The sequence below is a fragment of the Columba livia genome, chromosome 12 (assembly GCF_036013475.1).
Source record: "Columba livia isolate bColLiv1 breed racing homer chromosome 12, bColLiv1.pat.W.v2, whole genome shotgun sequence".
NCBI classification, from domain to species: Eukaryota; Metazoa; Chordata; class Aves; order Columbiformes; family Columbidae; genus Columba; species Columba livia.
In genome coordinates this window covers 268650-284010 of record NC_088613.1, presented here as the reverse complement: position 1 = coordinate 284010, position 15361 = coordinate 268650, and the positions used below count along the sequence as shown (strand labels likewise).

General features: G+C 51.6%; 1 protein-coding gene across 1 annotated transcript; it reads left to right on the top strand.

The window, feature by feature from the left end:
* The first annotated feature begins 38 nt into the window (after window positions 1–38).
* LOC102084109 (heat shock factor protein 3-like) lies at window positions 39–13447 on the top strand. The gene is made up of 13 exons (XM_065077314.1): window positions 39–237; window positions 1291–1399; window positions 2040–2167; window positions 4220–4344; window positions 5213–5288; window positions 5985–6046; window positions 6508–6589; window positions 6824–6957; window positions 7737–7982; window positions 8719–8824; window positions 9328–9393; window positions 10519–10591; window positions 11080–13447. The coding sequence occupies exons 1-13, from the start codon at window positions 118–120 to the stop codon at window positions 11406–11408; spliced, it is 1656 nt and encodes a 551-aa protein (XP_064933386.1). The 5' UTR covers window positions 39–117; the 3' UTR covers window positions 11409–13447.
* The last annotated feature ends 1914 nt before the right edge of the window (window positions 13448–15361 follow it).

Genomic DNA, 15361 nt, shown 5'->3' with positions numbered 1-15361 from the left:
GCACACACCAATCAGCGAGCTCCCCGGGCCGGAGGCTACGCCCTGCGCAGCGTCACGGTCACCGTTGTGCGCCGCGCCCTCCCGGCCCGTTGCAGCGGAGCGCGGCCCGGCCCGAGGATGCGGGAGGCGTCGGCGCTGCCCAGCGCCCCCGGCGCCGCCCCGGTGCCCGGCTTCCTGGCCAAGCTCTGGGCGCTGGTGGAGGATCCGCAGAGCGACGACGTCATCTGCTGGAGCCGGGTGAGGGCGGCCCGGGGGGCCCTGGCCCGGTACCGCCGCCCGCGGGGTGGGGAGCCCGGGGCGGCCGCAGGGGGCGGTGCGGAGCGGGCGGGGGCCGGGGTGTCCCGGGAGAGGGCTGGGGGGGAGGCGGGGCGGGGGCGGAACGGGTCTTGACGGGTCCCGGGAGGCGACGGCGGGGGGCTCCGCTGTCCCGGGGGAGCGGTGGCGGTGCGGGGCGGCGGCGGGAGGCCCGGGCGGGGTCCCGGGTAGCGCGGCGGGTGACCCGCGCACGGCGGGGGCGCTCGGCGGAAGAACCAGCGCTTCGAGGGGTGATTAACTCGTAATTGTCTCCCGCACGGGGCGGCCGGTGCCCCGGTGCCCGCGGGCCGGGTCAGACACAGCCCGGTGGCGCCAGCGCCCTGCGGGGTTTGTCCCGGCTCTTCCAAATCGCAGGGGCTCTCCGCTTTGTTCAAAGCTTTGGCCTTTACAAAGACAAAGGTGAAAAGAAATGTGGTGGATTTGATCTCTTGCTGAACAGCTAAAAGACAATGCGAAGACCTGCCCCGTTTCAGCGAGTTTGAACAGGAACACGCGATAAATCTGAAACTGCTTGTGTCTCAGTTACTCCTTTCAATACTGGGTTGTGTTGTCCGAACTTTCGGTTACTTGGTTATTTTTGGTGGTGACATAGTCCGTACAGTGGAAGAATCTCGTCAGGAGCCGGGCAGCTCTGATGAAAGCCGATAAGAAGCCCTCTAGTGGCATGAATTCCACTGTGCAGTGTTTGTGTTTCCTGGGGACGAATACAGGGAGGTTTAGAGTGAGTTCTCTTTGGATTAAGATGAAAACAAATGCCCTGTTCAATAGGAGTGTTCCACGTAACTGTCTTTTTGGATTCAAACTTTTTAGTGCAGTCCCAAGGACTCGGAAGTGCTCACGCAGTCAATTCCCTTTGCTGCGTGTTTTGCCCTTCCCTGTTGTAGGAACTGCCTCTGATTTATGGTCTTGACTTACGAGCAACACTTTAGAAAACCTGTGCTTGTTCTCTAACAGTTGCTTTTGCTTGTTTCCTAGAATGGTGAGAACTTCTGCATCCTGGATGAGCAGAGGTTTGCCAAGGAGCTGCTCCCCAAGTACTTCAAACACAACAATATCTCCAGCTTCATACGACAGCTTAACATGTGTAAGCATCAGCTGTTCTTATGTATCCTTTCTGCCAAGTTCGTTGCTACTTGGCATCAATTTGAATTTCTTTAAACAAACCGATTGACTTGCCAGATCTCTCATCCCTGAAAACCTGAATTCTGGTCCTGAGTTTGCTTTGCAAAAGAAAAGCGTAACAGTAGAGCTTGGTTTAGTTTTTGTTTTCCATGCTTCAGCTCTGAGTCCTTTTGAGCAACACCTTTACAAATATTGTTTCATGTGCTGCTGCCTGAAGCTCGGGTGGAGTTCACCTGGCTCCGGTGGTCGCGGTGATGGTAACGACAGGCGCGTGCGTACCCAGAGGAACGCGGGCCGTATCTGCACCGGTGCACCTAGCAGATGAAGAACGGCCCGGATCATGCTGCTGCCTGCATTGCTGTGTTAGTCACACGGATCGAGGTCACTTGGTGGTGTTGCGGTTGTGCTCTCAGGCTGTGAAGACCAGAGCAGTCAGGTTGTTGAGCATCAGAGAAAAGCAACTTTGGCTGTTTTTTTCGCAGTTTCTGCTCCTAGTAGCTGTAGTGCTGTAGGTGTTTCAGTAGCCGCAGGGTTTTCTTTATCTCTCTGTTTCAAGTCAGCTTTGCACTGAAAGAAATGACTTTGTTAATCGCTCTCCACAGATGGTTTCAGGAAGGTGATTGCACTGGAGAACGGTATGGTTACAGCTGAGAAAAGCTCCGTCATTGAGTTCCAGCACCCTTTCTTCAAGCAAGGGAAGGCACATTTACTGGAAAATATCAAGCGCAAGGTACAATCTAAGCATGTATTTACTTCAGGTTTTTTTGTTATGAGAGGTTTTGTTATCAAGAGCATGTCTGGGGGTTTCAAAGATTTTACAGCAAACAAATTCCATGTGAGCCAAGGCTGTGTGTCAGCAAGCCTTTGTAACTCCCTCCCGAATGTCAGGCTAACGCTTGCCTTGGCCTCCTCAGGACAAAACACGCCCCGCTCTTGTTCAGCAGTGCGCTGGGGTAGGACCGCAGTCAGACTAGAGCCGTTTTCCCACGGAGAGTCCATGTGCACAGCTACAGCGTAGTCTGCAGCTGTGTCAGCACAGCGGAGCTGGCTGGAGTCAGAGCGAAAGAAGTAGAAGATAACATTCCCAGTTGGTGCTTATTGAAAATTAGCAAGGGCTTCAGTAATCAGTTGATTTGAGAGAGTTTGTATGAATTATATTATTCCTCCAAAACTATGCTGCCACTAAGCTACATTTTTATTAGCACTTCCTAGTTTTCTTTTGTACATTCAGGCCTTGTCTGACCTGTTTCTGCACAGATATTTATCCTCTGTTGGCGCATTACAGCCCATAGTATCCTGGCTGCCAGAGAAAGAGCATAGCGATACATCATGTTGACATTTGAACCACAGAATCTTTTATTTGGGATGCCGTAATGTGGCAGCTACATTGCCCAAGTTAATAAAAGCACAGGGTAGGTTCGAGAGTCACAATTGTGTTTGGATTGATTCTCCACTGAGCTGCCTCTGCTCAGAACCACAGCTGATTACAAGTGGTTGCTGGGCTGCCGCTCTGCCCCAGGCCGCACTCCTCCCAGGGCTGTAATCCCGGCTTGCCGAGGCTCGTGTGGTGCTGGGTGGAGTGTTCTGGATGGGAGGACAAAAGCTCTAGTTAGTGCCAAGGACATTCACATGAAGCTGTTGGATAGGTTGGTGAAACATCCTTTGTTGCACTGGAAATTGTTAGTGATTTTTTTGCAAAGCGTCCATTAGTTTTTCTTGCTCTTTTTCTGTCCGGAATGGAGTCATGTTTCGGTACTTGCAATGAACTGGGTCTCAAGCCTCTAACAGGAATGCAGGTTTGAATGCAGGACTTCCTTTATTTGCCCCCTCTCCACGTGAGCTCTGCTGGCGTGCCTCAGTCTTGGCACCCTCATTATCCAGGTAGAGACTCTGAAGAAAGCGGTTCCTTGCGCTTGGGCAGAATGTTTTAGTCTGGCCCTTTTGTAGAGGCAGACTGAAGCCACTTGGCATTTCCAGCTGCTGTCTGCATCTTTGGGTGTCTTCCCCACGGAGAGGTGGGATGCTGAAGAGAAACCAGACAGCCAAGAGTTAAATTTGGGGTACGACTCACGTACCTCAGCATCAGATGTTATCCTCAACAAATAGCGAAACATCTACAAATGTGGACAGAAGAGAACGGTCAGGCTGCTCAGTCCATCCTTTGTAACGCTGGGTTGTGTCAAGGAAGTGATAAGTTGTTTCTGTGGAGTAATTGCATAAAAATTCTGTCCTGTTTCATCATGAAGTGATGGGATGTTATTTTATAACAGTGGAGGTTGATTTCTGACCATCCCATTCTCCTTTGGAAAAAGGAGAGCCTCCTGCATGGAGGTTATCTAGTTATCTGGGAGGTTGTCTAGTACTTCAGTGGGCTGGTCCCAGGTGCTCTCACCTCCCTCTTGGAATTTAGTAGCGTAATAAGAAAAACCACAGCATGCTCTAGGTCGGAAGAGATGCCTGATGCGGCTTCTTTTCCTTCAGCTGTGGTTGGTTGGTTGCTTGGTTGTTCTGACGCTAGAGGGCAAGCTGGCACCAGTGCTGTCAGAAGCCCTGCGAAGGCCGTTCTCAGGCAGTTTGTGTCAGGGGTTACAATGGTGAATCTGCTTTCTACCCGTGCAGAGTGCTAATCTCACACTTCCGTTGATACCTTGGCTATTTTCAGACTGCAGACAGCCCCAAGGGCTGCCGTCTGTCGCACCGCGGTGTCACTGCACTGTTCCTGTAGGAAGGAGCGTGCAAGGCACTGTGCATAGTAAAGCGTGTGTAACCTGGTCCCGTTTAGGTATCCGCAGTAAGAACTGAGGATCTCAAGGTCTGCACGGAGGATTTGCACAAAGTGCTCTCCGAAGTCCAGGAGATGCGAGAGCAGCAGAACAACATGGACGTCAGACTGGCCAACATGAAGAGGTAGACTCGCCTGTTTCAGGGACACTTAGACGTTGAATGTTGGTTCTGTCTAATGGAGCTTGACTCTAACGGTGGGTTTCATTTGAACTGGAAACAGGTGAAGCTGTATTTTTCTCTAAGAATTGCCATTCCACCTCACACAACATTCTGAACCTTGTTTGTTTTCATAATTCAGTAACATAACAGACATTAAGACTGGGAGTTTGTCGACTATCTTGAGATTTTGCTTTGGTTGCCATCACCTGTAGTAGTTTCCTAGGGCGATCAAAGCATTTCCTTTTCTGAACACAAGACAGGGTCAGATGCAGAGAGGGAGAGAGGATTACTGTTTGGTTTTCTTTCTAGTTGGAGGTGGCCTTTGCATGTCCTCATCTCTCTTCCCTCAGATCCTTTTTGTACAGACACTGGTAATTCTTTCAGATCATTGGTACGCAAGTGGTTATCAACCAAAGCTCAGGAGATACCTTCACTCCACTCCCTCCGTTCCTTAAAAACAACGAAAACAACCCAAACCAAACACAAACTCTAAAACGGCTCCGGGGTGGTCTGTGTTACACTCAGCCTGTTTCCAAACACCAAATCTTTATTCTGAGGCTTTGAAGGAATACCTCCGATCGAGATAATTGGTGGAGCAGCAGAGGATGCGGTTGCCTTTATTAGTGAGTGTTCGGTCCTGCCTGGTGGAAAATGGAGTTAAATTAGCCCATAGTTTATACTAGTGGATCGAATTAAGCAGTTGTTAGTTATCCACAGAAGGAATGTTGCCATTGGTCCTGCAAGGTACTGTGAAAGTTTGAAAGCTATAAAACTAGAGCATATGAAGTAAACTCTGTTCATCCTCTGTCTTTCGATTTATTCTGCATTGCAGAGAAAATAAGGCCCTGTGGAAAGAAGTGGCAGTTCTAAGGCAGAAGCACAGTCAACAACAGAAGCTGCTGTCTAAGGTACCATTGCAGCATCTTCAGTGCTACCATCCTTACTCCTGCCTCTGCGACACTCGATGGCATTCTTTGCTGATGTAGAATGACAAATGACACAGACTGAACAGGCTATTTTAATACAGCACAAAGAAAATGTTCACAGTTCCTGAGTGTCCCTCCCAGAAGTAGTGCAGTAAAAAACCACCAACAAAATACTGAGGAAAAGTCTTAGTGAGAAGGATGTCACTGTGTGTGGAGTCTCAGTGCCTCTTGTTGGAGAGAAGTCAGGACACGAAGTGACCTGGGGTAACCGTGGGCTGGAGGCAGAGCACGCTGACAGGAGCGCAGGGACGCGGGCTGGGGTCTGGGAAACCTCTTGGACCACTCAACCAGTCAGCTTGGAACCCAGAACCTGTAGGAGCTTCTGCACTGGTCAGATCTTCTCTGCTCACCCCTCAGCTGTCTCTGCTCTGGAATCCTCTGGTGGCTCCTGGTGTTATATTGCATTTGAAAAAATAACTGTTCAAGTGGGATAAGTTTGCAATGCCCTTTGTAACTATAATTTTGGTTTTTAAGATGCAAACACAAATGGATGTTCAATTAACCTGTTAATTTCAGTCATGTAACTACATAATTTTGTAGAAAAGTCTGATTTAATAATTTAATAAGAGGATTGCTATGCTGACCACTTGGTTTTGGTTTTTTGTTTTTCCTTTTTAGATTCTTCAATTTATACTGAGTTTGATGCGAGGAAATTATATTGTTGGGGTCAAAAGAAAAAGGTAATTACTAGATAAGTCACAGATCACTGTCAGACATGAATTATAGGGACAAATCAGCTTCTACACGCAAGATGCTTTTCTTAAAGTGCGTAAAGAACATTTTCATCAATTGTGGCTTTTATTCAAACTTGAGAAAGCTGATGGTAGTTGAATAAAGCATGAAATAAAGAATTCTTCTTCCTTATCACTAAAAGAGATGGGTGGGAAGAGAATATACTGTACAGTTTAAATTTCAAAGGGCCTGGTTGTCAGAAATGGTAACTCTCTTAAAATTTGCCAATGTGTCTGACGTACCACAAAACAAAGGCCTGTTCAGAAGGCGGCCTGGCTGCAGGGCGTCAGAAGGAAACGGTTCCGAACGCCGGTTTTCTCAGAAGTGGGAGAAGAGCAGTTGTTCGTTGCTGCGCACAGGGACAGCGGTTTCCTGCGGAGCGAGGTGCTCAGGCCGTGTTTTGTCTCAGGTCTCTCACGGATGCTGCGGGTGCTTCGCCTTCCAAGTACAGTCGTCAGTTCGTGCGCATCCCGGTGGAGAGCGGCCAGGCGGTGAGCGCGCGGGCGCGTGCGGGGGCCTCGCGCCGTTACAGCGCCGGGACCCTGCTCTCACCAGCACACGCGCGCTGTTTTGAAATGGGCAGCTCTGAAGCGTTGTGCTGTCTGTGAAGTAAATCAGTACAACTAGTCTTAATCTGAGCGGGAAGTGGAGCGGGAGGAGTGGAGCTGCAGCATCGGCAAAGTCAGACCTGTGGGTTTGCTCATCCCGGTTCCCGTATCCTGCAGGTGACTTTTCCCGAGCACGGTGCAGGCGATGAGGATGGCGGTGGTACAGGTCTCATCATTCGCGACATCACCGATACCCTGGATAACGCCGGCGACAGTCTGCTTGCCGTGGCACACACCAGCGGCAGAGCCAGGTACGCGTGCAGGACGGGGGGTATTTGTGCTTGGGCTGTTACCTGGGTGGTTACGGTAGTGTTGGTGATCCACACGAGTTCTGGGAAACGGCCTCTGAATTGTTTCTCTACTTGTGCCTGGCAGGCCTGTTGGCCTGCAGGGAGCAGGGAGCGTTGGTCGTGGTCAGCAAAGCCTTTTAAGAGCTCGTGTCTCTTCAGGAGTACCTGGAGGCCTGTCCGTCTGCTTGGGACTCTTTTAACTTGCTGAGGCTTTTCTGTCTGCTCAACAAATAGGTACATACTTAACTTTTTGACTGAACAGGGACCTGAATGCAGGTATAGTTTACCAGTAAGCAAACCCAAATGTATACAGATTACTAATAAACAAACCAAGCTATGTATAGTTTTCAGCTTCAGTAGTTCTCTGTCCTCAGAGTCCTGTGGAAACCCGTTTAGTTGTTACCGTTCAGAGTGAAATACGGACTGATTTGGAATCTGTTATTTCCGGAGATGCTATGCTCTGAGTTTCCTTCTGCGTGGTGTCCGCGTGCTGTTGTGCTCTCTTTGGCCTGGGGGTGTTTTGCTTTGATACGTGCTACCTGCCTAAACCGTAACGAGAGATTTTTCATCTGCCTTTAGGAAGGCACTTTCCTTCTCTTTCTAAAGACTCGTTGGTTATTTGAGCCCTTGACTTGCGTGACCTTATTAAGGATTAACATTTGAGGTGCTAAACTTGCAATGAGTAGTCATGTAGCTGATGAGTTCCCCTGTATGTTGTTTCTCTTTGGGTCACATTTTAGAGAGACACAGGCAGCTCTGGATCCTGGCTTACCGATTTGTCAAGTATCACAGCCCAGTGAGTTTAATTATACAGAACCTATCCCACCAGTTCACGTAAATGATGTCAACAAGCCCAGTGAAATAGGAAATTCTGCTGTGGAGCTCCATGCTGCACAACCTACTGCTCCGGAAGACCCCGTGTCCGTGATTGACTCCATCCTGAATGAGAACAACCCTGGAAACCAAAGCGACCCTTTACTGGACAGGTATTCACTTGTTTCTAGAAATGGTTTTGCTGTTGTGCTCGTGGGATCTTCTCCAAGTTGTAGAGGGTGTTCAGCAGAACACGGTGAATTAGCTTTTTAAACGTCGATGAACTGAATTTTCTGCCTCTTTGTTAGTAGGTCTTGGAGAAGGTAAGTGTTAGTGTCATAGAGGAGAAGCAGGAGTCGTGTGTGTGGTAGTGTGCCTGGCTTCTGATGGGTCAGTCTGAGGTTGGCGAGGTCGGTGTCACGTCAGCCCGTGTCCCCGCTGCGGGCACTGCCAGGGTGGCGGTTTCAGGAGGGCAGCGCGCGCCCCGTTGTTCCTGATGACAGGGTACGGATTCGTGTGGGTGCTGGCCTGGTGTGCCGCTGCCCCTCGTTTCACGGAGGCTCCTGCCCCGTGCGCTGTGCGATCAGACTCCACAGGCTGTGCTTTCGCACTCAGCAGACCTCAACGTACGCTGATGTTGGCTCATAGGCTGGGGTCTGAGAACATCAAAAGGTATTGAGATGAAGGAGGAAGCAGGTGTGGAAGGGGAGCTGCGCTTTGGTACGCTGCTGTTGGTCCCCGGTGTTCAGACAGCCCTCCTCGTGCCCGTCCTCCCGAGAGCTGGGCCGCGACAAGCGGCGCGGGAGCGCGGTTGCGTTGCTCTGTGCGTGAGCAGCCTGCCCGGTGCTGCAGGAGAGGGCTCTAACTGCCCACTGCTCCTTACACTGCTGTATCATTTTGTCTTTCTAGAGAGGAAATTCAGGATTTTCTTAATTGCATCGATGCCAGCCTTGAAGAACTTCAAGCAATGTTATCTGGGAAGCAGTATAACTTTGGTTCTGAAGGTTTCAGCGATGTGAGTGTCTTCATTTTTTCTGATTTCTGAAAAATGCTGATTCAGGATGCATTACGAAATTTACCGGTTCATTCCATGTTGTAATGGGCAGGAGGGGGTAAAATCCTGAAACACTAATAGTTACGGATAGGATGATACATGGGCAGTGTAGAGTCAACGGTGTATGAGGGAACACTGAGAGCCTGTTCAGTTCAGGTGGTGTTTCTGTTATACAGCATTCAAGGGGAAAAAAAAGAAAAAAATGGGACTCGCTTCTTCTCAAGCCTTCGCGGCCTATCAGCACGTCCTGATTGCGTGTTTGAGTCTGCACTCCGATACGGAATGGAGCTCTGCTGTACCCTGGGGTCGCTGGGCAGTGTCCTTTCTCCCCCGTGACGCAGCTGTGCCGCTCGGGCCACGGAGCCGCCCCCGCGCGGCGCTGCGGCCGCGGGGCTGAGCCGGGTCCTGCTGCTCTGCCGGGAGCACCCGCACCTTATAGACATGCGGTCTGGTTTTCTTTTCAGACGCTTAATCCTGAGCTGCCAGCCCTGGATATGACCTTGATGGAAGCTTCCCCTGGTATGGAAAATGTAAGAGTAAGATTTGCTTCTCTGACGGGGAGGGGTGATACGATGTTGAGACCTGAATTTTGCCTGATGCAGTTTGAGGGTCGGGACCGGACTGATAGCACAGGAGGACGCTGCGCTTCCATCTAGTCCTGCTGACTCGATGGTTTCAGTCATCCCCCGTGGCACATAGGAATTTAAGGGGGTTCTCAGATAATTTCACGTCCTGCGTTCCAGGCTTTGGCAGTGCCCTCGGTGCAGTGCTTTAAGCTGCCACTTTGCCTTGGATAACCTGTTCTGAATACGCCTGAGAACATCAGGAAGAGGGAAACAAACTGGTGACTGTTGAATCAGCCCTCTGTATTGAGGAACTCTTTCCTTCCTTTCTGTTCCTTCTGTACCTGCTGTTTAGAATGAAGCAGCTACAGTATCTAGTCTCGTTTTGGTCTGAGTGTGTGAGAACAGGTTCTTGGCTTTTTCTCCTGCCCTCGGAGATTCCCATGATGTCGTTTAGCCAAGTAATAACTAGGTCTGGGGTTACAGTTCACGTTAGATTGTGTCTTCGGTCCATCTGAAGACAGAAGGAAAAGTACTAAATGAAAAATATAATGCAATATACTGTATTTATTCTGAACGTGTCTGTATGGAATTTCCTCAGAGAATGTACAGAAGTTCAGTGCAAGTTTTATTTCTCTTGGTCGAGTTCCTAAAATTGACTGGTGTTTAAAAAAACCACAGCACCAACCTGCAAGCGTCACTTATTTAGTAGTTCTGAAATAATATTTAAACGAGAACTTCCCAGTCAGAAGAGCTTAGACCATAGCTGAGGTAAAATGCAGCTCTGCTCAATCAGTGCTTGCAAAATTTAATTATATTGGTGAAATTTTGTTTAACAGTGTGATTCCAACAAGGTAGACTATAATAAACGTTCTCCTTTGGAAGGTAAATGAAATGTTTGCTAGCCAGAAGCTGTTTGGCTTTAGCGAGTGAAGTTTGCCTGGACTGCCTGCTGGCCCACCTGTGCCGAGCTGGGCTCGTTGCTCAGCTGGTGCATTGCTCTTCCCTCCTCCCACCTTTGATCTTGTGAACGTCTCAGCGAAGGCCTGGACTTTGTTGAGCATTCTGTCTTATCCTCTGTCCATCCTGCAGATTCAGATTGCAGACCTGGCAGAGGGCACTGAAGATCTGGGAGCGAGTGAGAGAGCGACGGCGGGGAGCAAAGGTGGGCAGGAGGGAGCGCCTGGAGCTGGGACAGCTCCACACTCTTCCGACACTGCACGTTGACATGGGGTTTTTGCAGCCCGTAACATGGTTTGTCTCTTCCTTTGGTCTGGGCTTAAAATTTTTGTGAAGACTGGGAGTTTGACTGACCTTCATGTGCCTCAGCTGTAAGAGGCCCCATCCTATGGCCCATGTTGGCGTTGACGTCTCCTTTTCCTCCACATGAGTGAGTGCCCTGCAGGGAGCAGAGTGGCCGGTGTCCCTGTGCACGTTCCTCCGTGTGGCCGGCGCGAGGGCTGCGCCTGAGCCGCGGGTGCCGTGAGGGCTGAGCCGCGGGTGCCGGTGGCACGGGAGCTCGGAGCACAGCCATGCGCGTTGCTTCAGGGAACCAAGTTCTGAATCAGCCTCTCCCGTTTTCCTCGTCGTGTGTCACCTCAGGAAAGGCTCTTACTCAGGAGCCTGCAGTCTAAACTGTTTGTTTCCCCTCAGATATGCAGCTGATCCAGTACAGGGCCAATCCTCTGCTTTCGTTATTTGAAGAGCTACCTTCCAGCGAAGCCGCGGGGAAGCTGGAGGATCCGAAAGACCTTCTGCTGCCGCCCCTGGAGGAGAAGCCTGCTCTTCATCCTCCGCCGGGCAGCGGAGCGGCCCCGCCAGCAGCGCCGGCCGGCCCGGCCGAGCCGCTGGATGCGCTGGGAGTGGGGGACCCGCCGCTCCTCGCGGAAGATGGGAACGGGGAGTACAAACTGTTCCCGCTCCTGCTCCTCAGCCCTGTTGCCAACTTCATAGAAGAGGCCTCCGAGATAGAAACTTCTTGAACTCTCTTAACACCAGCGGCCGCCTTAGTGCGGTGGAACAGGCAACAAAGGAATGGATCAGCCAGACCCTGAGGTCCCTCGCTGCCTCCCGCGTGCCGCGCTCCGCACCGGCACAGGGCGGTTCTTTCCGCAAGCAAAGGCGCGCCTGGGAAAACTGAAAACAAGCTCGGAACGGGCTGGTGGGAGTGGAGGCACCGACCGCGGTGAGAACGACCGGTAAACGTACCACATCGTATTCCCAGACTTTTATCCGATATCCTTATTGCAAAAGGAAATCTGTTTGTATGCTGTTTGTAAACTTGGGTTGGAGTTTTTTGTGTTGGTTGTTGTTTTGTTATTTTTTAATTTGTTTTTTATTAGCTGGATAGTAATGTGGTGTTTAATATTTTAAACGTGTGTTTTACCCTTCTGAGCGCCTGTTTCAATAGCGGCTTGTCTACTGTTTGGAATTAAGATGTTTTAGTTTGAGGTTTGTTTTTTTGATGGTTTGTGGCTACAATTGTTTGCATCTGCTTAGATCACTTTCGTACTCCTAGATTCGCTCCTAGGTACAGGGAACGTTTTTCCTATGGAAAATTACATTTTAACTGTGGAGTATTCCTTTTTAACATGCCGACACGCATCCATCGCCACGGGTCGTAGGTGTTGCGGTAGGAAGTGCTTGCCACCCTGCATACGCTGATTTCTCATGCACATTGCATGGCAGTTCTGGGGTAACTCGCACCTCGCTCACAGGTCGTGTGTGCTCAGAAATCGTGAGTAGAACCGATCCAGGTCCGGCAGAGTCCAGCAGCTGCCCTTACAGAGCGGGGGGAAGGAGCCGCGGGGTGACGTGTTGACACAGGACATACCTTCAGATTTCTCTTCTGTTTGCGGCAGCTCCTTGTTCACCTGCCCCTCTGCGAACACTGGGCTTCTTCCTGCGTTTCCTGCTTGTGGCATCTCACAGCTAAATCACCTACATGCGTTTGGGTCCTTCGACAGCGAATTACAAAAACAGTGCCTGCTTAGTCAAAAAGTGTTTCCGCAGAGCTCTTCCCCGCGCTGTGTCCTGGGTCCCGGCTGTGCCCGCGCCGGCTCCCGCTCCCCGGCTGGCGCGGGCCTGGAGCCGCCTGCCCGCACGGGGAGCTCGCTGGGGGCGGGGAGGCCCTGGATGGATCGCGGGATGTTTCCTACCGGCACAATTACTTGACGTGTTTTTCAATTTTAGGAATTCAAGCTACCTATGGGCTTTGTTCTCTCCAAAGTTTCTGAACTAGTACAATTTGAGATCTTTTATATTCAAGAATCCAAGTTAATCTGATATTCTAAAGCCTACTAGATAATGCACGTTATCTATGCTGGCCTTGCTTAATTGGGTTTGTGATTTGTTGTCCAGTCCTTTGGGCTGCGGAGGATCTTCGCTGCGTGTGCACGTGCGGTGCCCTCACGGGGTCATTTCATTCCCGTGCTTCTGTCCTTTTACCTCGTGACCCTCCACGTTTGTATTGTTTGAATTGCCTTTTGCCACCTATGTCTTATTCCAGCCTCCTCTTGGCTTTCTGTCGCTTACTTCTTGAGACAAAGGGCTGAAGAGTCTCAAGTTCTCGTGAGCTAAAGGGAGAAGGGAAGTGAGTGAACCGCGTGTGTCGGGTCTGCCGCTCTTTCGTTTCATCCCAAAGGCTTCGGTTTTGCCAAGAGCGAAGCGGCAGCAGCAGTGTTCTCTGTGCTGCTCTGGCCGCTGGCACGGGGCGGGCTGCGGTTCTGCCGGGGTCACTGTCCTGTTCTTCCATCATGGTGTCCTCTGGCCTCAGTGCATCTCCCCGTCAGATACTCGATCTGATTGTGTGATAGGTTTTAAATACACGTTATCTCTTAAGAAACCAAGGCTTAAGAAAACTGCAAATAAAACTTGTGCATCTGTGTCTGATTTATGTACAGGTCTAGGAAAAGAGTTTATTTGTGCAAGTTTCTGAGAAAGATTGCGATGGAAAGGGCAAGGCTGAACAGCAAGAAAAACCCACATGCTGAAGTAATTAAACTCAAGAATTGCAAAACCATTACTGTGTTTTCTGTAGGTTCTTTTTGCGGGTATTCCTGTGTGTGCCAGTACTTCCTGACCTGTTTACCGCGCTGGTCGAGGGGGAGCGTTGGCGCTCCCCGGGGCTCGCTGTGCAGCTGCTGCTGGCTCCCAAACACCCGGAACGCTCCGCTTGCCCGCGCCTGCTCTGGGCTGGCAGCCCGAGGAGCGAGTCTCCTGGGATGGGTGGGTGGGAAGGGGGCGACCGGCAGTGGGGGCAGGGCTGGGGGCTCCTGTTGGGTGCGGGTGGGAAATGGGCTTGCGGTGGAAAGCTCCCCGGTTCACAGCTACGGGTCGTGATGGTTTGTGTGCTGTGAAACAGCAGCTTGAGGAACATGCTGTACAAACACCTGCCTTTCCTTCCCTTTTGGAGACGATATTTCAGCTGGAATGGGACACCCAGGTACTTCTTTCCCCATCACTCAGCCCAAGCCCTGTGCAAGTGTCCCTGTGCCTGCCCCTGGGGCCGGCTGGGCCTTGTCCCACTGTCCTCCCAAACAGCCATTTCTCAGCGGCGCTCTGCCGGGTGAAGCGCGCAGGGTTGTGTTCTTTATGGGCTCACTAAGAGAGGCCTTCGGCTCTGCAAGGTGTTGCTTCAAGGACCGTTTGCAGCAGACGGAAGCAGGGCGGAGCACAGACCCCTCCGCGCAGAGCTCTGGGCTGGGCCGGCGCGCTGCAGAGCGCGGGCGCTTTGCCTGGAAGTCAAGATTGTTTGTATGAAAACATGCTGGTCCGTTCCAAGGTCAGGACGAGGACACAGCAGCGGTGCCATCGCTGGGAGCCACAGACAGAGCCCCTTAGCATCAGCTGGGTACGTCTGCCCGCGGCCAAGGGACACCTGCGGCCAAGGGACACCTGCGGCCAAGGGACACCTGTGACGCGGCATGGCCGGAGGCCGAGCAGCACGGGGGACAGGTGGCTGCGGATCGCTGACCCCTGGGGTACAACATCCCACTGGTTGGGACCCCAACACCGCTGCACCTCAGTGCACAACAGGTTTGTGTCACCAGGACCACAGTTGCCTCACCACCATGCAAGTTTCCGTTCCAGCACACGGCAGCTGCTCTTACTTCTCAGATTTAGTGTCCTGTGTCTGGGGAAGGAAAGGTTCCCCTGCTTGACTTCCCTGTGCTGAGATTTTACAGAACACACCCAGGCACGGTAAGCACCATGCAAGAAAGTGCAAAGTGTCCCCCAAATGCTGCTTTCCCAGTTACTTTTCATGCTGTTTCAGACAAGCCCTCCCCGCAGACCATGGCAGCCTGGCCGCCCACCTTTTATCTTGTGTTGCTCTGCGCTTGCTAGCTCAGAGCTTTCCAGAACGCGAGGACAGCTGGTTTTGAGCTGTGTCTCCTGGGCCGCTTGGTGCCGCCTCATCTGGTCCTCGCTCAGCGTGTTACTGGTTCCTAAACTAGATTCCATGTTGAAAAGCAGGGCCCGTGCTATCACAGCTCCCCAGAGCAGAGGCAGATTGCTGCCCAGGGTCATCACAGCATCCAGGTGTCTGTACCTGCATCAGACAAAGGGCAAGAGATTTCTCCTGCCACTGCTGCCCCAACCACAAAGGTAAATGTCAATATAAATATATACATATAGATGCATACACACCCATTTTTTCAGGCAGTTTGAGCTTTAGCTTCCTGGCTGGTACGTACCCTGCTAGTGGCAGGTTCCCTCACGATTTGGTCCGACTGGGCTCAGCTCCCGCCCTGCCTGCGCCAGCGCGCCCCGGGAGGAGCTGCACTGCTTTCGACTTGGAGCGTTCCTTCCTCCCCCCTCCCTGAGCCGAGCGGCTCGGGAGCGCCGCGGCCGCCCCAGCGGGAGCTGCTGCTCCCCACCCGGGGACTCCCGGCTCCCAAAGTCTCCGGAATCTTTGCTGAACCTTTTTTAATCA

What these genes read in the sequence shown, in the direction of transcription:
- LOC102084109 (XM_065077314.1), top strand. Translation starts at nt 118, where the DNA reads ATGCGGGAGGCGTCGGCGCTGCCCAGCGCCCCCGGCGCCGCCCCGGTG. An exon ending in GTTCTGAAGGTTTCAGCGAT is followed by an intron (nt 8,825 to 9,327) that starts GTGAGTGTCTTC and finishes TTTTCTTTTCAG; the next exon opens with ACGCTTAATCCTGAGCTGCC. An exon ending in CTTCCCCTGGTATGGAAAAT is followed by an intron (nt 9,394 to 10,518) that starts GTAAGAGTAAGA and finishes TCCATCCTGCAG; the next exon opens with ATTCAGATTGCAGACCTGGC.